The sequence below is a fragment of the Lutra lutra genome, chromosome 17 (assembly GCF_902655055.1).
Source record: "Lutra lutra chromosome 17, mLutLut1.2, whole genome shotgun sequence".
NCBI classification, from domain to species: Eukaryota; Metazoa; Chordata; class Mammalia; order Carnivora; family Mustelidae; genus Lutra; species Lutra lutra.
In genome coordinates this window covers 52,052,334-52,075,237 of record NC_062294.1, presented here as the reverse complement: position 1 = coordinate 52,075,237, position 22,904 = coordinate 52,052,334, and the positions used below count along the sequence as shown (strand labels likewise).

Sequence of the window (22,904 nt, the reverse complement as noted above, 5' to 3'; positions counted from 1 at the left end):
TCGGTTTAATGTCTGCCTTCGGCTCAGGTCATGATCCCGGGGTTCTGGGATCGAGTCCTGCATTGGGGGGGGGGGTCCCTGCTCAGCGGGGAGCCTGCTTCTCCCCAACCGCCTCCCGTGCCGCTCTCCTTCCTTATGCTCTCTCATTCTGACAAATAAAGAAAATCTTTAAAAACAAAGAAGTTTTTTTTTTTTTTTTTAATATTCAAAAAGGAGTATTACACCAAGAAAAATACCGGTATATCCATAATGCCAAATGCACTAAACACAGGAAAACCCGTATTGTGATCCCCTGATCCAACTCTCATCCACACAGGGGTTTCTCAGAGGGACTCTGTGCCCTGGGGGCCTAGGCAGTGCCAAGGGGTGAGGCCTTCTGTCTGCAGCTGGCTGCTGACATGGCCAGACTTCCGTCTTTTGGGACCCCTGGGTTCCACCAGCCACTCCTAGGACCTTACACTCTGGGCGTCCTTGCTGCTGTGGGCGGAGTGGTGTGGAGTCCTTCCTGAGTCCCACGTGCACCCCCATTTCCAGGGACCTCACCTCCCCACCAAGGGCACCTCCCCGAGATTCATCCTCTCAAATCGTGGGTTCCTCCCTTCCACATTAAGGCCCCTAGGAAACCCCAAACCTGACTCTTGGCTGGCTCTCCTTGACTGGAGGGGAGGAACGGCTTCACTGAACCCTCCCAGGAGGCAGGGGCATTGGACTTAACTCCCAAAGCCACCGACAAGGAGAGGGCAAAAAATAGGTTTCCATGTTAAACCCTCTGGAAAGTTCGGGGTGCGCCACCCACATGCCTGTGGGTGGCGGGCACTTCCCAGGCCTTCCCAAGACACTAAATGAACTTGTGGCAGGAGCCGTGGAGGGAAGTTCTGGATTAGGTCCGCTCGGCAGGGGGCACGCTAAGGCCCAGAGAGGTTAAGTTACTAGTTCCAGGTCGCCCAGCTGGGAGGCCTCAGGGCCTGGAGTTCTCTCTGGCCCAGCCCAGGTCAGCAGCGATGCCCACCCACTGGGGCAGGAAGGCTGCTTGGGGCTTGAAGATCCAGCGGAAGGGGGAGCCGGGCAGGGTGAAATTGGCCAGGTAGACGGTGTCCCCGCCCACAAGGTAGGCAGCCCAGATCCCGAACGTGCCCACCGTGATAACGCTGTGGTTACACTGAGTGAGCAGCGCAAAGTCCCTGGCGGGGGAGCCCTGAAGGCCGTTGCCCGCGAACACTACATCGCCCCGGGAGGCGTCAATGTTCTGTCGACACCAGGCCATGTCGTCGCTGGTGACCACGAAGACCGGGGAGCGGTGGCGGGCCCGGAACCAGGCCAGGGCCTGGCGCAGGTAGCCCCGGTCGGCGACCACGCCCTTCCACACCCGCGGCATGATGCGCACGTAGTCCCCCCGGCGCACGTGGACGCCCACAAAGGTGCTTGGCTGTCTCCCATTCACCTGCAGGCCCCGCAGAAACTTCTGGGCGTCCTCCCGCACGTGGTCGTGCAAGGTGAACTCCCGCAGGATCTCGTCTCGCAGGTGGTGGTAGAAGGTCCAGGAGCAGGGGTAGCCAGTGAGGCGCACGTACTCCCCGGGGATGTGGCGGTAGCGCTCCTCCATCCAGTCGTTCAGGTGGTAGTTCTGCCAGGGGATGCGGCCGGCCGTGCTGCCGTGCAGGACCGGGAGGCTGATCCGGAAGATGGGGGCCAGCGTGCTGTGCATCTCGGCGGGGACGAAGGCCGGCCGCCCGTTCATCTTGGCCAGGGCATACAGGGTGGCATACTCGCCCATCTGGTTCCCCAGGCGGCCTTTGGCCGTGATGGTGAACATGCCCCCCGAGGGCAGGGGTCCGGGGAGCAGGACCACGCGGCCTGAGTAGGCCCAGGGGGCAGGCACCAGGGCCAGGCGGTGGTGGCAGTGGAAGATGGTGGACACCACCAAGAGGATGAAGAGGAAGTAGATGGTGGAGACAGAAGGGCAGGTGGCCCGGAATCCCAGGATGGCTGGGGTAGGGGAAGGGAGCAAAGGGGAAACAGGAAGTGGTCAGGAGCGACAGCTAGGGCCGCCCGAGTCTTGTTCACCCCCAAATCATACATTCCTGTGCTCAACTCCTCCAAGCAAGTCCAGGGGCGTCCAGTGTGACTTGACCCGCTTTCCGCTCCACCCTCTACCTGTGGTTTCCCCATGGCTGCAGTTCGGGAGCCTCGCGGGCCCGGACAGAAGGAAGCACTGGGTGGCAGGACCCCCACTCTTCACGCTCTGCCTTCTGGCCCACCCCTCCCCAGGAGCCCCACTGCTCCCTCTGGCCAGCCCCCTTAAGTGGCAGGGTTCTGTGGGCCTTGCCTCAGCTCTCCTCCTGCTCCAATATTCCAGGGCTCCTGACTTTAGTAATCTGACCCTTTGGGAAATCTGAACACTTATGGGCCCTCCTCAAATGTCCCTTGTTTAATGTGGGTCCCCAGTGAGGTCGCTGGCTCTTCCACAGGAGGGCTAAAGTAGGACATCACCTGCCCTTCCCTGGCAGGGCACCATAAATGCCCTGCCCGCTGCTTTAGTTGCCAAAAAACGAGCCCCTCTTCTCTCTGGGCTGGTGACTGCTCTGTCCCAATCCTCATCACGCTGTATGCTCAGCTCAGGTCCCGCTGGGGGCCAGCTTTCAAGGCTGGTCAGGTCCCAAAGCCAGAGCAGGTGAGCTGAGCAGGGACTGGAGCCTGGGCCACTGGAGAAGCAGCAGGGACTCAGGACCAACGTACCCACGGCCCAGGGCCGCCTCCGTGGTGCGCAAACGGGCAGTGGTCCACCGCCTGCACTCACGAGGACCTACGCTTCACCCGGCTGTCAACTGAACAGGCGGCTTCTGATCTCCGGGTTGAGAGTTTGAGCCGCATGCTGGGGGTAGAGTTTACTTAAAAAAAAAAAAAAAAATGGGGGCCTGCACTTGGTTTAATGCTCTGCTCTCACCAGGTAGAAATTATCAGTACATCCAAATAAGGAATCCCATGTTTTCACTCCCTGCTAGGCTCTGCAAACCGGGCCGCTAGTTCGGCTGTCACCTTCTGTCCTTGAATTTCAAGAGCGCCCTCTCCTGGCTTCTTGTCAGGAAAGTCCCAGAAAACCAGGGCATCTGGGCTGCGGCCCGCAGACCCCAGGACTCGATTCCTTACCAGCCACCTTCCTGAAGACTGGTGGCCAACCCCCATCTGAACGGAACTCGTGTGGGGACAAAATGGGGCCTGAAGCGACCTGCGGCTCCTTGGGGACTTGACTTAATGTGATGCCTGTGTGTTCTGCTGCACAAACCGTTAACGTTCAATTATGGGACGCTGCCCAGACCCCGCACCCCGCTGTGGGGCTGATGGCGAGTTTCTGAACCCCGTCTGGTCCAAAAGTTTCAGGTATGAGACTGCAGGCCTGTCTTCACTCATCTAGACCTCGTGGTCTCCCCTGGGGAAGGCGCATTGTTAGGGTCATTTAACAGATGAGGACACTAAGGCACAGAGAGGTTAAGAAACCTGCCGGAAGTCACACAGCTAGGAAAGAGGGAGCAATGGATCTGAACCTCAGAAATCTGTGCTCTCCATTGCTGTCCTCGATTTTTCGAGTCTTCCGGAGGAAGAGCTCTCAGATGCACGCTCTCCGTCCAGTTATACACAGAGTACGACCTGCCCTGCCTCTTGGGACCTCTTATTTCTGGGCCACCGAGGTAGGGATGAAAGACCTCTGAGAGCCCAGAGCTGTGGGTCCCACTTGGCTGAGCCACCATAGAGCTGTGCCCCAGGGAGATCCTGCTTCCTCCTCTCTGGGGCGCTGTGAGGGGAAAGGTGCCCAATCCGGGAGGAGCTCCTCCCCCTCCAAAAAAAAAAAAAGTTTCTTTCCCAACTTGGAGAATTCTTTCTGCTCAGCTCCTGCCGCTGCTTCTGCCTTCCCCCCCCCCCACAGCGCCCCCCAAGGTACCTTGGGGGTAATCGCGTCAAGCAGCTCAGGCTGCAGAAAAACAAGAGTGAGGAAGAAGCCTCCCTCCAGGTCACATTAGCTTAAGAAACTTCTTGTCCCCAGGAGGGGAGGAAAATAAAGGGAGACCCAAACCTTCTGGACTTTTCTCTGGCCATTAAGTCGGCTCGGGTCGCTCCTACCTTGACAATGCCTGGGTGGCTTCCCCTCCCCGCTTTCAGGCCTCAGCCCAAATGTCTGCTCCAGAACCCTGCCCTGCCCGCACTTTCCTGCCGGCTTTTGCTCCGAAGGGCCTGTCACCTTCTGTCATTCTCTAGAACAGAATTACTTACTGCTTCTCCACAGCAATCTCTCCTCTAGATCGTAAGCCTGACAAGGACGGGGAGGGGGGTTTGTGGATGAGTTCGCTGGGGTGCGGGCACATAGGAGGGAGGGAGCCTTGCGGTCTGGTGGCTCACACTGCCTGTTTCCGCCTGTCCCCAGGCACCCCTATGCCCCCTCTTGCAGCCAACCGCTCCCCACAGCCTAATTTCAAAACTGATGCCTCTGTCTCAGCTCCCGCCCAGGCTTGTCCCTCCACGGTGGTGCAAGGGGGTCCCCAGGAACCAGAATCACAGACCGTCCTGGCTGCGCCCGACCCCAGAACAGGCTCCTGACAGAAGGAGGGGGGGTCCCAAATCCCTATCAGGGTTGGGTCCACACAGCACCACAATAAACCAGTAAATGTACCAGTAAACATACGCAAAGCCACGGCAGCACATATCTGGGTCCTCAGCTCCCCAGGGCTTCTCTCAGAGGGAAGGAGTGGAAAGTGTTATTTTTCTAGTCAAAACCAGTGGGTCTGTAATGGTTGACACATTTGCATGAAAATCTCGTGACTGAAGTGTTAAAGCCATGGGGAGGCTGTCTTTGAGCTCTGTCCCTGTCCCCCTCAGGGTCCCTGCTCTCTTCCTCCAACACCAGAGGAGGGAGGCCCAGGGAGTCTCACCTCCTCACTTCCTTCCCTAATGTCTTAGAAAGCAGCCCAATTCTTTGGGTTTTCCTATGGCCGCCCAGATCTTGCCAAAAGGAGAGCGACTCACCTTAAAGCTCAGTTTACCTACAGAGGACAGAAGTGTCCAGAGGGGAGGAGGGGCTGGCTGGGGGTCCCACTGCCTGGCAGATCAGCCCCTACCCCTCCCGATGGGAGGGATGGACTGAACCACCATGTGGTGAGCTGAGCCCAGCCAACAGCCTCCAGTAGCTGGGAGCCGTGGGGAGTCGGTGGGACAGAGGTCTGAGTGTGAGGGCGGTGGGGACCCCAGACCCGGGAAGCCCATGGAGCCACTGCCCCATCCTACCTGTCTTGAGCCTCCTGGGCCAGCGTGCTCTGGGCTGCCTGGTTTCAGGCCCCCCTGGGGTGACATCCCTCATGTCCCACACAGTCCTGGGTGGTGTGGCTGGATGGGGTCCCTGCGGGGAGAGCGTGGCTGCGGTTGGCGAGGGGACTTGGGCGGGGGTGGGGGGGGAGCGGTGGTGGTGTTGGATTCTGCGGGCTCTGCTCAGAGCTCCCGCCCAGAACCCCCACTAGCCTGGGGCCCGACAACAGCCACTCGGCACTCACTCCTGAGAGCCCACGCCCCACCGCCAAGCTCCTGCAGGAGGGAAGAACACCACGTGAGGAGCTAACTACAGCGGACACTCTCTTCTTGGGTGCAGGTTTGGCCAATGTCAGGGGCAAAGGGCAGGGTGCGTGCAAAAAAAGACAGGGAAAAGGAGCCTGGGTCCCAGAGGGACCCCTTCACTGCCCAGGCATGGGGGCCTAATGATGGGTCTGGTGGGAGCACAGCAAGACTGTGCTCCTTAAAGGGGGGAAGGGAGTGGGCTCTGGCTCCCAGAGGGGTAGGGGCTGGGGGCTGGACATCTGAGTCCCCAGATGGGCAAGGGCTGGCTTCCGGATCCCCCAGGAATGCCGGGGGACTTGCGGCCTGGCTGTCCAAGGTGCTAAGGGCCAAAAAACAGTACCCCGTGAACCACCCAGGCAAGAAAGGAGAGGTAGGAGATGGGGGCTCGGTCCTTAACGAGGCTGGCGCTAAGGGACAAGGTGAATGCCAGGGCCGCATGGGCGCAAAATGGCGCCAGGCTCATCGGGAGGGGCGGCAGAGGGTGAGGCCCATTATCTGGGGCCCAGGGGTGGGGGGTGGCGGTCTCTGCACATGGCAACCACAGTGGGGATACTAGAGGCTATGAAATCAGGCCCAGGGCGTTTGTGACCCCCGCCGCACCCCCAGATGCCTCAGAGACTCCCGGGAGCAAGCCAGGGGCACAGACACTGGGGCCCAGAAATGCTCCAAAGTCCCCAAACATGAGGCAGTTCGTCATTAGGGTCTGCTGGCCCCAGAAGGGGAAAACCGGGGGCGGGGGTGCTTTCCACACCAAGCCCTCCCTAGCCCTTGCCATCCTAGGGTCTGGACTTCAGGCACCCCTCAGACACTCTGCCACCTGGCCCTGCTTCTCTTTCTGTCCCCACCCCCGCCAGCACCTGCCACCTCCACGTCTGTTAGACCTTCTAATCTGGGGACCCTAGGGTGGGTAGAGAATGTGGGGGCTCCACTCTCCTGACCCTGAGGCCTAGGATGATAGGCGGGAGTGGGGAGGGCTGAGATTATCAGAAAGTCTTCTGAAATCCAAGGATAGGGTCCTCCCACTCTGAATTCTAAGGGGGACTCAGACATCTGCTTTCCTAACCCCCCTTCTTCAGCTCCTGAGTGACCCAGGCTTCCAGTCCCCTGCGTGACCCCCTCTGGTTCCTTAGCACACAGTTCTCTGGGCTTTGCACCTGGGTGGGAAAGGGTTAAGGCCGGGTGGAGGCTAGGGGTGGGTGGCAGCGAGGAGGCTGCTGGTTTGTTTGGCGATAATCCCCCTCCGTGCCCTGGGTGTGGAGAACAAGGTTAGGGCCCCACGTGGGAAAGGGCCTCTGCTCTGATCCTCGTGGGCCAGGGGCCTGGCCTCCAGCTTCTGATGCCCCGCCGAGCCCATCCCCCGCTTCCCCACCTCCCTACTGGCTAAGCTAGGGAGGCCCTCCATTCTCCTCCGGCTCCTTGGGTGTGTCTCCGAGCCCTCAGGTCTGCCTGTCTGTCTGTCCTGGCCCCGGCCTCTCTGAGACTCCATATCCCCCATTCCCTGTGGATCTGGGTGTCCAGCCGCAACCCATCTGGACCTTCCAGCCTCCCTTTATGTCCGGTCCTCTATCCTCACGCTTCCTTCTCTGCACCTGGCCCTTCCCTTAGACTTGGGTCCCCTCCTCTCCGTCTGTCTTTGCTGTCTGTGCCTCTGTCCCTTTCTCTATTTCTTTGTTTCTAAGCTTCATCAGTATCCAAGTCCCCCTCCCCTCTTCGTGGTCTCTCTAGGTTTCCCCATCTGTCCCCACCCCTTGCCCTCTCCCCAGGGCCCCCACCCCTCAACACTGACGATAGCTCTGGGGTGTTAAGCTACGGATTAGTTCAGGCAAAATTCTCAATTTTGCTTGCGTTCTTTTCCCTTTGGGTTATGTAAACAGTAATTCTCCCCAGATGGAACTATTTTCCTCGCTTAGCAGCAGCCGGGGAGGGGGCTCAGGCAGGGCAGGGGGTGGAATGCAGGGGGTTCCTCAGAGAGCCTGGGGCGGGGGAGCAGGGTGGAGACTGACCCATGAGGGCAGCCTGAGGCCCTCAGCCTGGTCCCTCTTCTCCACTCCAGGTACGTGCTCTCTAGGACCATGTCCGTGACCTTTGCACTCTTGCTCCTCCTGGGCCAGGCCGCCACCGCAGACCCATGTTACCATCCCAGTGGCCGTCCGCGCTTCTGCCTCCCACCAGTGACCCGGCTGGCTGGCATGGCGGCCTCCTGTCCCCAGGCCTGTGCCCTCTCCCTGGGGGCGGACCTCAGCCCCCGGGCCACCTGCAATGGCAGTCTAACTCTGGCCCTGGGTGGCCCCTTCCTCCTGACGTCTGTCAGCCTGCGCTTCTGCACCCCAGGATCCCCGGCCCTGGTCCTGTCCGCTGCCTGGGCTGCAGGAGGTCCCTGGAGATCGCTGTGGCGCAGACCCGCCTGGCCCGGGGCCTTGGGAGGCCCCGAGAAGGTGACCTTCCGAGCCTCGCCAGGCCCTAAATCCAGCGTCCTGGTCAGTCACCTCCGTGTGGAGTTCGGGGGCCGGGCGGGGCTGGTGGCAGCTGGAGTTCGGGGGCGCTGCCAATGCCATGGCCACGCAGCCCGCTGTGCCGCCCGCGCCCGACCTCCCCGCTGTCGCTGCCGCCACCACACCGCTGGCCCAGGGTGTGAGAGCTGCCGCCCGTCCCATCGAGACTGGCCCTGGCGGCCTGCCACGCCCTGGCACCCCCACCCTTGCCTGCGTGAGTCCTGGGGCCCCCTCTTCCTGCCTTCACCCACTCCCACCCCGCCCCCATCCTCCAGGGGCTGGTCCCTGGTCCCTACAGGCAGTGTGCTGTCTCCCTCCAGAAAGCTTGCTCTTTGCTTCACCCCTGCTGATCCTGAGCCCTCCCCCGCCTCCCCTGCCCTACAGCCTCCCACCTGCGCTCCCCCTGCCTGTCCTGGTCCTTGCTGCCCCGACTTCCAGCTGCCCCATAAGGGGCTCCAGCCTCTGGCCCACTTGCCATTATGAAGCTGCTGCTGCTATGAATAGCATTTCCTGAGTGAGCGCAGGTACAGGGCGGTTGGACCTTTCCTGACTCCTCAGACCCACCACAGCGGTTAAGTCCGTACTGAGGCACCACCTGCTGTGTACCAGGTGGGGTTTCTCATCACATCCATTTTACAGACCAGGAGACTGAGTTTAGGGGGAGAAGTCCCTCGCACAAGGACACACAGCTAGTAAGTGGCAGATCCAAACCCAAGCTCAGAGCTCAGGGGTCTTGGCTTGTCCCTGCCAAGCTCCCATCAGGGGCAACCTTGCTAGGTGCTCTAGAGTGACAGACAGGCCCATGGGCTTGGCAGCGAGCCAGCCAGCCTGGGCTCAAATCCCATTTCCTCTACTTCCGGGCTGTGCGACCACAGGCAAGTGACTTGACCTCTCTGGGCTTCCACTTCCTTCTCCACTGTAACGTAGGGACGGTGACAGCATTTCTTTCATAGGCTGTAGTGCAAATCCAATGGGTCGATATGCATAAAGTCCTTAGAATAAAGCTGGGTATGGCACCTGGCACCGAAGAAGAGCTCGCTGCATACCTGCCAATGTTACCGGTCCCCAGATGAAGGAGGGGGGCCCCCAGAGGGGAGGCATCACTTGCCCTCAGGCTCTGTTGCCAGCAAGGGGCAGTGCTGGGTCTAGCCTCAGGGAGACAGAACTTCCTCCATAGCGAGCAATCCCCTAGGCCATCCAGGTAGACCAGAGCTCCCGAGGCCCGCTCCACGCTCCACTCCCTCTCCTCTCCACAGTGTTTCCAGACCCCGAGCTTCTGGAGCCTGGCCCTTCCCCATTGCTCCAGCAACCCCTCCTCAGAAACAGCCCTCCTCCCTGCACTGCCAGCCTGCGGGCCTGGCTAGAGGGTCTGAGTGCGTTATGAGGCCTTGGGAAGTACATCTACTCTACCGACAGAGATAGACAGACAGACACACATCCCTCCTCTCTCCACCCTCCAATTCTTTGCCCATCTCTGCTCTCTTTCTTCCTGCCATGTTGTGTGGAGTAACTTAGAGCCTGCCCCACCGTCCTTGGCTCCCCACTATGTCCCCCTCCCCATTGGGGTCTTGTTAGACCCTCTGCTCCCACCACCTCTGGCCCACTCCCACCAGCCAGATCTGAGACCCCTGCGGGGTGGGGGTGTGGGGGGGGGGGAGGGGAGACTTACATTGCCTGGGGGTAGGATTTGGTTCATCCTGGGCCCCCGAAAGGGCCTGGGAGCTGGGGAGGCCGTCCCTCTGAGGATCACCACGTTGCCCCAGGCTGAGCAGGGCTCTGGCTGCTGCACCTGGGTAAGAAGCCAACAGTGTTGTGACGAAGCAGAGTCTGGGCAGATGCGGTGGGACTAAGTCCTGTGGCCGAGCTGCCAGCTTTATGGGGCCCAGTGCTCTGAACCCCTTCCAGCCATGTGAGTCTTCCGGATGGAAGTGAGTTGAAGTCTTCACCCTCAGGTCAGAAAGAACCCAAAGCCTGATTCTTCCCACTGATAACCCGAAGAGTACTGTGGCCCACGGCAACCCTGGGAGAGAGGGGCTAAAATCCCCACTGCATGGGAGGAAACCAAGGTTTAGGGAAGCGAGTCATTTCTTTCCTGCAGCTGCCCCTCTGTGTTGTGGGCACCTGCCAGTCCAGGCCTCCCAAACTCTTCAGGGGTCAAAAACTCCTTACACCTCTCCCAAGAGCGGTCCATGAACCCCCTCCTGTGGCCCCTCACTCAGAAACGCTGGCTAGAAATACAGATCCCCGGGCGCAGCTGAAGGCCTGGGGTGTGCCCTGGAAGATGTGCAGTTTCTTCTTAACATTTCCTGGTAACTCTAAGAAGTAGGAAGGTTTGAGAGCCACGGCCTCACTGATCAGCGCTCCCCAGGAACACACACACACACACACAAAATCCTCATGCCACCGTGGGCCACACTGGAGCACGGTTGCCAAGAGCTCTGAGTTCTGAGCCTGCCTCTGACCGCCCCCCAGCCGTGTTACTTTGGGCAGATGACTTTGCCTCTCTGTGCCTCTGCTTTTGTATCAGTAAGTTGGGGTTGATGACAGCACAGGCCTCACAGAGCCGCTCTGAGAATGAAACCTGCTGAGCACGGATGCGCATGCTCTGTGTCAAAGGCCCTGGGGCAAGCCCTTTATATCCTTTTGGTTTCCTTTAAACCTTGCAGAGGGGATGCTGTAACTGGTGTCTTACAGCGGAGGAGGCTGAGCTGTAGAAAGAAATCACTTGCACACGAGCACAGTGGGGAGCAGACATGCAGGGGGGCTGACCCCACAGCCTGAGCCCCCGGGAGCGGAGTGGCCGCTCCTCCCTAAGCTCCCAGTTTCACACAGACTTTGGGCCCTCGGGCTCACCCACTCCAGTCCAGTGTGCCCCCCCTTAAAGATGAGAATGAGGCGGGTCTGGGACCCAGACAACCTCCTCATTGCAGGGATGCGTTATTTCCTCTCCTGAGGGTGGGGGTGGGGGGGAACCTGGGGACCGGGACAGAAGGCGGGAGCCTGAGGCACCTGTCCCGACCTGTCTCTAGCCTGCTCCTGCAACCAGCATGCCCGACGCTGCAGGTTCAACTCGGAGCTCTTCCGGCTGTCCGGAGGCCGGAGTGGGGGCGTTTGTGAGAGGTGCCGCCACCACACGGCCGGGCGGCACTGCCACTACTGCCGGCAGGGGTTCTGGAGGGACCCCAGCCAGCCTATCACCAGCCGCAAGGCCTGCAGGGGTGAGTGCGGCCTGGAGCCCGGCCTAGAGGGAAAGGAGGTGGCCGGGCCAGACTCCTGGGGCTGGGGGACTGGGAAGGAGCGTCTGGGGCCCTGACAGCCTTGGTCCTAAGTTCCTCTCCTCACGCAGCCTGCCAGTGTCACCCGATCGGGGCCACAGGAGGCATCTGCAACCAGACCAGTGGGCAGTGCCCCTGCAAGTTAGGGGTCACCGGCCTCACATGCAACCGCTGTGGTCCCGGCTACCAGCAGAGCCGCTCTCCCCGGATGCCCTGCCAGCGTGAGTCTGAGGGGCAGGGTTGCAAGTCCTAAGTGGGACAGGAAGGGGACATTCTGGATCTCCAGTGGGCAAGGATGCTGACGGCCAAGTCCTTGGTAGATGGAAGCTAGAGGCTGGAGGTCAGACTCTGGGCCCTTGGGGGAGGTGGGGACTCAAATTCCAGTCTCCTTAGTCTTGGGAAGGAGGAGGCTAGGAGCCTGGACTCCTGGGTCTGAGGGAGGAGGGGGTGGGGGATCTGAAGGAAGGGACTAGGGACCAACTCCAGGTCCTAGGAGGAGGAGGGCAAAGGGAGCGCACACTCCTGGGCTTTAAGGGAACAGACACGGGATCTGGATGCCTGGATACCTGTTGGTGGGGGGACGCATGGGAGGGGGCATTGAGGGTAAATTTCTCCTTTGGTCTCTCACAGGAATTCCAGAGGCAACCACCCCCCTGGCTACTACCCCTAGTGCTTACAGCTCCGGTAAGAGCAGCTGGTGTGGAGAACCCTGAGAGCAAGGGCGATCAGGGATGGGCTGCTTGGGCCTCCAGATGGGGATACAGGGGTGGCCCACTGAGCCCAATCCCAAGGGGTGGGGCACCCCAGTTGTCCATCAAGATGGAGTGTGGGGATGGGCAGGGGTGGGGCGCTGCGGTCCAGGCCTCAGGAGCCCACTGCAGATGGCCTGACCCTCCCCAGACCCCCAATGTCAAAACTACTGCAATGTCTCGGACACCAGGGTACACATGAGCCTCCGGAGGTACTGTCAGCAAGACTACGGTGAGTGCCGGGGAGAAAAGTGGCCGGCGGCTACTCAGGTGTTCTGTTGAATACCTCCTTTTCCACCTTCAGTTTTCTCATCTTAAACGGGAAGGAGGTCCCTAAAGGACTCCTCCTGATCTCGGACCTAATGGGGCAGAAGACAAAGTGGGGCAGGGGCAGCGGAGTGGGGGTGTTCCTTATCTTCCTAGGTCTCCTCCTTCCCCATGTTCTTGGCCCCCTTCAGCTGGACATCTTTGGGGGAGAAAGGGGACCTTCTGGGGATCAAAGGAGAAGGGGGTGCCCATTGAATGGAGGGTCCTGCCTATTTTAGACACTTTGCATCGCCCATCAGGGTCCCAGATTCTGAACCGTAGCCCCACTCCCACAGAGGCTCACCCCCAAAGTTCCCTAACCCATGACCTCAGGACCTATGACCGGGGGTAACTCAGATCTCTTAGATACTCAGTTCAGCCCAGCCCTTGAATCCAGACCAGCCTGTGACTTCCCTCAATGGTGTAAGACCCCAGGCCTCTCCTCCCTGAGGATCATCATCTGGCCAGTGGTGTTCTAGGACTTGGACAATAGAAACTTCTTGTCCTGCCTCCCACAGGGATCTTCCGCCCCACAGACTTAGCTTGTGAGCCAGAGTCCTGCCCACAACACATCTCACCTTAGCCCTTCAGAGATCACGTTTCTGAATCACCACCAGTCTGACCTCAACCCTCAGGTTCTAGGTTCTGAACTCCTTCTGGCCCCCAAATTCATCCCAGAGCCTCTCCCAAACCTTTTTCCAAGGGCTCTGCTTCTGACGTCTTTTGACTCTACCACATTTGAGATCCCCGACCCGCCTCTTCTGCCTTGTTCCACCCACACCCACTGTGGGCCCCGCAGTCATCCCTCCCCGCACCTCAGGTCATTCTGGCTTCTGCTGCTCCCAGGATGAACCCCAACCAAAGCATCCCACATGGCATGTCCCATGTTCCCAGGCTCCCTGCTCCTCCACAGGAGGAGCCCTCCATCGCCCCACTTTTCCTATCACAATTCTGGCACCCCACCTCACACTCCATAGAGCCCTGCCCTCCTTGCCTTGACCATGTCTCCTCCAGCAGGGTCCACCATTCAGGACACAGGGCCATACCTCCAGAGCTCTCACCCTTCAACGTTCAAGGTCTCTCTCCTCCCTGAGGGCTTCCTGGGAACCCACCCCCGTGGTCCTGTCCCTCTCCCCCCGGGTCAGACCCCTTGCGACCCCAGAGCACTCCTCTCCAGCCTGGGCCTGATGGCAACCCTCCCCGCAGTTCTCCGCGCGCAGGTGCTGGCGTCGGAGGCCGCGGGCCCGGCGTGGCAGCGGCTGGCCGTGCGCGTGCTGGCCGTGTACAAGCAGCGGGCGCGGCCCGTGTCCCGCGGCGGCCAGGATGCCTGGGTGCCCCGCGCCGACCTGGTCTGCGGCTGCTTGCGCCTTCGGCCCGACACCGACTACCTGCTGCTGGGCAGCGCGGCCGGCGGCCCTGACCCCACGCGCCTGGTCCTCGACCGCCACGGCCTCGCGCTGCCCTGGAGGCCACGCTGGGCCCGGCCTCTGCGGCGGCTGCAGCTGGAGGAGCGCGCCGGGGGCTGCCGCGGCCTGTGGCCCCCCACCCCAAGCCCAGGCCCCGAACCCCGAACCTCAGAGCCAGACCTGGGTGCCTCCACAGCCCACTGAGGAACTTGGAAGCGACGGTGAGCCAAGCCTTCCACTTCGATGGTGCGTCCCTTAGCGAGCCAATCAGAAGCCGTGGAGCCCCTGACGTCACTGGCACGCGCCCGCTAAAGTGCGGGGGGGGGGGGCCAGGACCCGCTCCCCCCCGCCCCCCACCACCAAAGGCGGCAAAACGCCAGCAAGACTTTTGAGGTATCTGGCCAGGACGTTTGGCCTGTGACCTGTGCGGCCACTCCCCTAAATAAAGCCTTAAATCTTGGGGGGAATTTCGGCTACAGCACCTGATATGTGCTGGGATGGTGCGGGGGGGCGGGTTGCAAGTGAAGGAAACTACGCAGCTGAAGGATGGCTGTGCTCCCGACGCAACGCATGATCCAAGCAAGGGGTTGGTACGCCGTCGCTGCGTGCTGGTCAGATCTGTGTTGCTTGATGATCGGCCAGAAGCCAGTTGGAGGGAAGGTGGATAGAAAAGGCGGGAAATGCGCTGAAGGAAAGGACAGCGGTTCCAGATTTCCAGAAAGTTCCACACTTCGGCACTCTGTGTTCCTGATGGGTCCTAGGGCAGTCTCTGAGAAAGGAATAAAGGGAGTTGGGGTGAATATCCAAAGAGGGTTCTTACCGAGGTTCATCTGGTCTTGAGGTGCAGCCTAAACCCTTTCCTGAGAAAAGAGCCCATTGGGAGCCACAAAATGGCATAGCATTACTGGGTGCTGAGCGGAATTCTGTTCCCACCCCACAGCTGGGTACCTCCAGGCCGGAGGGGTGGAGCTAAAAAAAAAAAAAAACAACCAAGAAGCAGTAAGTACTATGGCAGTGAAGGTTGTCATGGCCTAGGACCTTCCTTGCCACCCTGACCTCTGCCCCCTGCAGCCACAATGGAAAACACCATTTCAAATTTGAGTGTTCTTTGCAGGAGAGTCACTGAGGGAGTACTCTGAGGGATTCTCAAAGGAAGAAATATGACTTAGGGTTCTTTTGAGCCTAGAAAACAACCCTGTTCCTTCCCTGAGAGGAAAGTGGGCCTCTCAGCCAATGGAGAGTCAGGATGGGTCATGATGTCATAGGGTACTAGGTAGAAGGAAAGGTCCTCCCGTTAAGGTTCTGCTGTGCTTCTCATGAGACTGAAAAAGGCAGGAAATAGACTCCAGGAGGTGACTGTTTAATCCCCAAGCCACCAGTAATATCTCATATCTGGGAAACATGTCTTTGGCTTCAGCCAGGTCCATGGTGGGGGCATCTCTGAAGCAGGAGTTAGGAGTCTCTAAAAGATTTTCTTTTTCTTTTCTTTTTTAATAAAGATTTTATTTATTGCCAGAGAGAGTATGGGGGGAGAGACAGAGGGGGAAGGAGAGGGAGAGAGTTTCAAGCAGGGTCCCGCTGAGTATGGAGCTGGAGGTGGGGCTTGATCTCCGGACCCTGGGATCATGACCTGAGCCGAAACCAAAAGTGGGATGCTCAACCAACTGAGCCACCCAGGTGCTCCTCTTTAAGGGATTTTCTAAGAAGCATTCTCTGTTCCAGGAAAACTATACTCCTAATCTTGTCTTTTTTCATTCATTCTTTTTTTTTTTTAAGATTTTATTTATTTATTTGACAGACAGCAATCACAAGTAGGCAGAGAGGCAGCCAGAGAGAGAGGGGGAAGCAGGCTCCCCGCTGAGCAGGGAGCCCGATGCGGGGCTTGATCCCAGGACCCCGAGATCATGACCTGAGCTGAAGGCAGAGGCTTGACCCACTGAGCCACTGAGGTGCCCCTCCATTCTTTCTTGAAGCCAGTTTCGTGGGGCATTTGCCCCATACCTCCCCGCCCCCGACATGTCCTGTCCCATCAGCAAGTCCTGTATAATCCACTGCCTACATATGTTCATAACTCAGCCATTTTTACATGTCCCCCGATACCACTCTGTCCAAGCCACCACCAGTGTTCTCTTGGATTATTAGTTTTCCCTCTACCCTCTTACAGTTTTCTTCCTACAGAATCAGGAAGATGGCTTTAAAACCCAAGTCAGATCATGATCCTATTATGCCAAATCCAACTCTTGAGTGGATTCCCATCTGTTTCAGAATAAAATCCAAAGTCCTTGCCCTGCCCTACAGGGCCCTGCATGACCTACTCCCACCATATAACTGACCTTACAAGTCCCCTCATTTGCACCTCTTCAGCCACACTGACCTCCTTCCTGTTCCTTTAAAAATCAAGCACATTTGCCCCAGGACTTTCGTGCTTGCTGTTCTCTCCTCCTGGGATGCACTTCCTCGCATAACAGCAAGCTAGTGCCTGCACTTCATTGATCAGGTTCTGCCAGCTCTGCTGGAATGATACAGTAAAAATTGATTTCTTGGCCGTATATGTGTCCCATACAAGTCACCAAGGGATAGTTCTCTGCAGAGTCATTCAAGGACTCAGGCAGAGAGACATCTACCATCTTATCACTGCACCAAACGCAAACCATGGCATCTTGATCAGCAGCAGGCAGAGAGAGAACCGCATGGTCCCCACACAAGAAATAAATGTGTTGGCTCAGGAAGGACTCCACCACTTCCCTTCCTAAGCTCATTGGTCAAGAATACTCACATGGGGGGCGCCTGTGTGGCTCAATGGGTTAAGCCTCTGCCTTTGGCTCAGGTCATGATCTCAGGGTCCTGGGATGGAGCCCCGTATCAGGCTCTGCTCAGCAGGGAGCCTGCTTCCTCTTCTCTCTCTGCCTGCCTCTCTGCCTACTTGTGATCTCTCTTTGTCAAATAAATAAATAAATAAATAAAATCTTAAAAAAAAAAAGAAATTGATTTCTCTTGGGGGTGGGTAGGAGGAAGGAAAGAAATAGATTTCTCTTTGGCATAAAAAAGGTCTGGATGTAGTCAAGCCACCAGGAACCTTCTAGCTTTCCTCTCCAACATCCTTAGAATGCAGCAAGATGGAAGAAGGTAAAGAGACAAGGCCAAAAGGCCCACACAGCTGATTTATGAGGATCTTTTCCAAAACTGCTACATGATCGGTCTGTTCTTATCTCATTGGTTAGAATTTAGTGATATGACCACACCTAAGCTTCAGGGGAAGGTGGGACTTCAACCTTTAATGTTGCACTGTCTTTGACCCAGCTAAATAGGACGTTTTGATGTCAAGGGAAGAAAAAAGTCAGGTTGGAGAAAATTACCCAACCTTGCTTTATGCCAGGCCCTCAGCCAATCAGAATCCAGAGTATGCTATGACATCATGTAGTGCTAGGCAGAGCAGCCTTTTGGCATTTCCAGGAAAAGAGAGGCAGACGTTCAAAGTCCTCTGGCCAGGACATTCCATTTTACCTCCCGCTGTTCTAACCTTGGATCTGAGTCCGTTTTGTCCCCTGCTGTAAACGCAGCCCGTAGGACCAAGTAGGTACTCAAATTTTTGTTGACTAAATAGGCTGGTCCTATTATTCCCCTTATACAGAAGAAAAAACCGAGGCTCACGGGAGGACTCCAGCTTTCAAGGAGGGCAGAGATTCAAGTCCAGGTGTATTCTTTTATTTACACCTGCACTCTTAGTCACCTCTTTCGTGAAGAACGTGGCTCAGAGAGGCAAGAAGTCTTAGGGACTGTCACACAGCAAGCGGCAGGCGTAGAACCGGTCTGATACAGTCACCACTAGCCACGTTGGGCTATGTACATTTAAATGAATGAAAATGAAATAAAATGTAAAATTCGGTCCCTCAGTTGCATTAGCCACAGTTCAAATGGCTGGTGGCTAGCTCAGTGGACAGAACAGATAGAGAACATTTTCCATCATTGCGGAAAGTTCTCTTGGATGGCACTGCTCTAGAGACCATTTTCATTGAAGGGCATAAACTCCAAAGCCAGGATGCCTGGGTTCAAATCTCTCTGTGTCCCTCAGGTCTCTCATCTCTAATACTGGGATTATGATGAGGAGGATAGGAAGTAACTCATGGGACTTATTATTATTATTATTTTTATTTTTAAAGATTTTATTTTTAAGCAATCTTTACACCCAGTGTGGGACTCGAACCCACAACCCCGAGACTAAGAGTAGCCCGTTCCACTGTTGGGCCAGCCAGGCGCCTCACAGGGCATATTATGAGGATTAAAAGAGTTATTATGTGGTTTAACGGGCTTAGAACTGCCTGGCACAGAGGAAGAGACTTTTGAATTTGTTATTATTTAAGTGTCTGGTAGCTACACACACACACCCCACCCCCACCAGGAGAGCAGAGCCCAGAAGGCGAGAATACCGATGTGCAGAATTTGCTGGGTTCCCCAAGGGAGTGGAAGTTGGGGGCAGCTCTCTCCCTGTTCTCAAGGTGAGAAGGTGAACAGGGGCTGTGGGAACCACCCAGGACTGGAGAGGTCTGGCCCTCCTGCCTCCCACCCAGGGGCCAGGGAGGTAGGAGATGAAAGTGAGGCGCAGGGCGAGCCCCATATGTTCCCCATGACCCAAACTTTGTTCCCAGCAACCGAGACAAATAGGCATGAAATCCACATCTGGGACCCACCTCCGGCCTGGCCTTTCCCTCCGCCTCTGGGCATGGAGCCCAGTCTGTCTGTGTGCTATAATGGGGGCTCAGGAACAGGTGGCTTTGAGAGCTCCAACGAGGCTCCTGCCCACCTCACCACTGCTGATGGCTTTCTGGAAAAGCAGACTCCTGAGTAAGAATTTGCTCGGTGGAGGAGAGGGAAAAGAGAACCCCAGTTAGAGAAAACAGCTTGTCCAAAGGTCTGGAAGCTCAAGGACCTGGTGTGGTATAGAGAAGTGAGATGAGGCTTGGGATTGATGCTAGCCAAGGCTTGGGAGGCCTCTAAGGCCAGGCTGAGGGCCTGTGTGTTTCTCCTGGGGGTGGGGAGGGCACTGGGAAGCCATGGGAGGTCTTTGAGCCCTGGAGGGGGAGGGTCAGTCCTCTGTGAGAAAAAATCAGTGATATGGGGGCGCCTGGCTGGCTAAGTTCGAAGAGCATGCAACTCTTGATCTTGGGGTTATGAGTTCGAGTCCCACATGGAGTATAGAGATTACCTAAATAAATAAAACACTTAAAAAAAAGTTCACTGAGAACTAGGAGATCAGGGCGCCTGGGTGGCTCAGTGGGTTAAGCCGCTGCCTTCGGCTCAGGTCATGATCTCAGGGTCCTGAGATCGAGTCCCGCATCGGGCTCTCTGCTCAGCGGGGAGTCTGCTTCCCTTCCTCTCTCTCTGCCTGCCTCTCTGCCTACTTGTGATCTCTCGCTGTCAAATAAATAAAAAAATAAAATCCTTAAAAAAAAAAAAAAAGAACTAGGAGATCAGGAAACGCCTCAGAGAGAGTGACATTCAAGGTAGGTCTTGAAGGACAGATAAAGGATTTGGTCCCCAAGAGAAAGGCTGAGGGGCCGGCTCTAATGGGACTGCTGTGGCTAGAGCAGAGGGAGGGTGAACTCTAGGATCTGTGGGGGGTACACCGAAGTGGGAGGGAGAGTCTGGGAGGGGAAGATGGGGGGGGGGGGGGGGAGAATGAGTTTTGAGCTGGGGCCGCGGTTACAGGGACAGAAAAAGATTCAGGAAAATGTCACCTACACCCAGAAAGCCTTCCTCTTAACGGTCGTGCAAAATTTTTTTCCCACCCGTTTCTGAATGCCCCCTTCTCTCTATTTTGTCTTCATTCACTCACTTATTTGTTTATTCAACATATACTCCTGGGGCTCCTGGGTGGCTCAGTGGGTTAAAGTCTCTGCCTTCAGCTCAGGACATGGTCCTGGGGTCCTGGGATTGAGCCCCGCATTGGGCTCTCTGCTCAGCGGGGAGTCTGCTCCCCGCCCCCCCTCTGCCTGCCTCTCTGCCTGCTTGTGATCTCTGTCAAATAAATAAATAAATAAATCTAAAAAAAAAAAAAGAAAGAAAGAAAAGAAAGCAAACGCAAAAAACATTGTCTCCTGAGGTCTCCCTGGAAAATGCTGGGATAGAGATCTGAGTCAGACCCAGGACTTGCCCTGCAGGGGCTCCCCATCTGGGAGGGTGTGCTAGGGGACAGACTTATGTCCAGTCACATCTGGTGCGGTGGGTAATAATGGAGGCAGCAGGGGACCTCGCCTCTTAGATCAGAGAAGACTTCCCGAGGGGAGGTGAGGCCCTCGCTGGGAGTTGTCTCCCAGCAGACAGAAGGAGCCCAGAGTCTCTGGGGAGAGACATCAGGAGCATCATCTCATTCAATTGTGTTTGATTCCTTTCCTGAGGATCCCAGTGTGCCCTCTGGGGGCCAGTGTTGGACACCCAGAGATGGGTCAGACCTGGGCCCTTGAGGGAAGACACAGTTCCTCCCCTAATGGGATCTGTGCTCTAATGGAGGTAGCACAGGGTGTTAGGAATGTGCACAGCAGGCACTGACTCCTGTTGGAGAAGGGGCAGTCAGGGAGGGCTTCCTGGAGGAGGAGAGCCAACAAGCCAACTTGGAGAGCCAAACTTGTAGGTAGAAGCTGCTCTTCGGCACTATCAGCCTTGTCTGTCTCTCCCTCCATGTATCTCTGGTTCCTTCATTGTCTCTGCCTCTGAAAAGTTCCATGTCTTTCTCATTATTGCTCCCCACCCCTGGGGTCAGCTGCAGTAAACAATGACCACAAACTGCATGGCTTAAAACAACAGCAATTTATTCTCTCACGGTCCCGAAAGCCGCAGGTCCCAAATCAAGGTGTCAGCAGGGCCATAGTCCCTCCGAAGCCTCCAGGAGAGGATTTGTCCCTGCATCGCGCAGTTTCTGGGGATTCCAGGTGATCCCTGGCTTGTAGCAAAATTACGCCAGCCTCTGCCTCTGTCTGCACATTGTCGTCTCGAATCTCCCTCTGCCTTTCTCTCATAAGGACACTTGCCCTTGGATTTTGGGTCTAGCCAGATAATGCAGGATGATCCAATCGCATGGTCACTGACTTAGTTACATTAGCAAAGAAGTTTTTGGCAAATTAGGTTCCACTCTGGCTGTACTTTTTGGTGTGTGGATATGGGGGTACCATTCAACCCATGCCATCTTGGGAGAGGCCCTTCCCTCTCGGACCAGCCTCAGTGTTCTATCTGTATAATGGGGCTAATCCTAACCCCTCCACTCCCTGGGGCTGCTTTGAGGGTTAAAACAAAGCCAACAGAGAGCATCTAGGAAACTGGTCAGGACGGCTGCCATTTATTCCTGATTTATTTCTCCAACAGTCCTTGGTTCTCCAACCCCCAACTCCCTGCCAAGCTTCCTGACAGATTCCTCACTTCTCAGCACAATGCCTCCATCATGTTTTCTTCGTCCCCCTTTGCTCTATTTTCCTCCCCTGCTCCACCACTTCCTATCTGTGTAACTCTGGGCAAGTCACCTGCACCCTCTGACACTTGGCTTCCCCATCTGTAAAATGGGCCAACACAGCTCCTGGGTGGCTCAGTTGTTAAGTGTCTGCCTTTGGCTCAGGTCATGATCCTGGGGTCCTGGGATCACCACATCATCCATAGCATCGGGCTCCCTGCTCAGTGGGGAGCCTCATTCTCCCTCTCCCTCTGCTGCTCCCCCTGCTTGTGCTCTCTCCTCTCTCTCTCTCTCATCAGTCGATCTGGAAACCAGCACTCTTATAGCCCTCAAGAGAGGCACAGTGATGAGGAACTTGGAAGTGCTGTTCAGCCCAGTGTCTAACCTCCAGGGGGCTGCACCCTGGTCAAGGTGCTAACTGGACCCTAGCGGACCCCTGCCCCGCCCCGTCCCTGTTAAGCCATTCCCAAACTCCAAACCCTCAGACTCAGTGGGACAGTAAATGCTAGTTGGCTGAAGCCACCAAGTTTGGGGGTGATTCCTTATGCGGCCATGGATAAGAAATACATACCTTTCTTTCCTGCGTTTTCTCTCTCTCTCTCCATTTCTGACTCTCTTTAGCTGTCTGTGCCTTTGACTGTCCGTTCCAAATTCTTTATCTGAATGTCTGTCTTTCTGACTCTACGCTGTCCTTTGATGTCCCTTGGTCTGTTTCTGGGTCTCTCTCCCTCTCTCTGGGTCTCTGCCATCTCTTCCTCTCTGGGGAGCTCTTTCTCTGCATGAGGGTCTCTACTCAGAGGTGTGTGTGTGTGTCTGCCTCTTTCTCAATGTTTCTGTGTCTCTCTCTTTGAGTTTGGCTGTGTCTCTCTGTCTTTGAATCTCTTCTCGGTTTCTGTATCTCCCCACCCCCACCCCCTTGGCCTGGCAGCTTCTTCTCTGACCGTCTCTGACCGTTGGGATGGGCGTTTCTGCTCCTATGGCCAAGTGTGTGTCTCTGTACGTCTCTCTCTGCCTCCACCAGTATCTCCCCTTCTCTCTTTCTCTCTCACTGTCTCTCTCTCTCACTGTGTGTCTCTGTCTCTCTCCTCTCCCCCCTCCCCCGCCTCCCGATCCCCCATTTCCAGCACGCAGGTCTCCCTCCGCCATGTCTCCCCGCATCTACCTCGGGCTCCCCTTCCCCTCCTAAGCCTCTGCAGTCCTTCGACCTCACCTCGGCTGCCTCCCCTCGGCCTTCCCGGCTCCTCCTCCCGGCGCTCGGTCCCTCTCCAAGTCTCTGCCTCCCCCTCCTGGTCAGCTGCCCGCACCGCACCCCGGTCTCCCAGGGGATCCCTCAGCCTCGTTAAGGCGGCCCCCAGCAGAGGCCGACTGGAGCTCTGGGCTGGGGCTGCAGGCGTCGCTAAGGCTCCAACCCGGGTCCGCACCAGCCGGGGGACCCCGGATCCTCCGGCACCGGCGGCCTGGAGCACGGAGACCTCGGAGGACTCCCCCAGCTCCACCTTAAGCGCCCCCCCCTTCTCCCTTCTGCGGAGGATGGGAACTGCCAGCTCCGGGCCCCAGGTGTCCGGGCCACCCCCCGCCCCCCTCCCCCGGCCCCGGCACAGCTGGAAGCTGGATATCAGCCCCCAATGACCCCTCCATCC

General features: G+C 57.1%; 2 protein-coding genes across 4 annotated transcripts; one reads left to right on the top strand and one right to left on the bottom strand.

The window, feature by feature from the left end:
• Positions 1-204: 204 nt before the first annotated feature.
• On the bottom strand, positions 205-22,101 carry LOC125088646 (galactoside 2-alpha-L-fucosyltransferase SEC1-like). Of its 3 annotated transcripts, XM_047709900.1 has the most exons (6): positions 22,058-22,101; positions 21,836-21,998; positions 14,309-14,595; positions 9,760-9,879; positions 5,275-5,386; positions 205-1,986 (listed from the first exon to the last, which is right to left on the bottom strand). In XM_047709900.1, the coding sequence occupies exons 2-6, from the start codon at positions 21,867-21,869 to the stop codon at positions 959-961; spliced, it is 1,581 nt and encodes a 526-aa protein (XP_047565856.1). In that variant the 5' UTR covers positions 21,870-21,998; positions 22,058-22,101; the 3' UTR covers positions 205-958. The 3 variants fall into 3 exon arrangements, with proteins under 3 accessions (XP_047565856.1, XP_047565857.1, XP_047565858.1); XM_047709901.1 differs by lacking the exons at positions 14,309-14,595; positions 21,836-21,998; positions 22,058-22,101 and adding an exon at positions 13,994-14,058; XM_047709902.1 differs by lacking the exons at positions 5,275-5,386; positions 14,309-14,595; positions 21,836-21,998; positions 22,058-22,101 and adding an exon at positions 14,647-14,786.
• NTN5 (netrin 5) lies at positions 7,671-14,039 on the top strand. Its single transcript, XM_047709903.1, has 6 exons — positions 7,671-8,304; positions 11,120-11,308; positions 11,437-11,586; positions 11,996-12,049; positions 12,266-12,346; positions 13,627-14,039. The coding sequence occupies exons 1-6, from the start codon at positions 7,671-7,673 to the stop codon at positions 14,028-14,030; spliced, it is 1,512 nt and encodes a 503-aa protein (XP_047565859.1). The 3' UTR covers positions 14,031-14,039.
• Positions 22,102-22,904: the final 803 nt, after the last annotated feature.

Bases quoted from the DNA above. Each gene is read 5' to 3' on its own strand.
- NTN5 (XM_047709903.1), top strand. From the start codon at position 7,671: ATGTCCGTGACCTTTGCACTCTTGCTCCTCCTGGGCCAGGCCGCCACC. The intron at 12,050-12,265 runs GTAAGAGCAGCT...GACCCTCCCCAG, and splicing joins CCCTAGTGCTTACAGCTCCG to ACCCCCAATGTCAAAACTAC. The intron at 12,347-13,626 runs GTGAGTGCCGGG...CCCTCCCCGCAG, and splicing joins GTACTGTCAGCAAGACTACG to TTCTCCGCGCGCAGGTGCTG.
- LOC125088646 (XM_047709900.1), bottom strand. From the start codon at position 21,869: ATGGAGAGAGAGAGAGAAAACGCAGGAAAGAAAG. The intron at 14,596-21,835 runs GTATGTATTTCT...TTCCTTTCTCAG, and splicing joins AGAAAACGCAGGAAAGAAAG to AGACTGCCCTAGGACCCATC. The intron at 1,987-5,274 runs GTAGGATGGGGC...CCCCTACCCCAG, and splicing joins GCCCAGGAGGCTCAAGACAG to CCATCCTGGGATTCCGGGCC.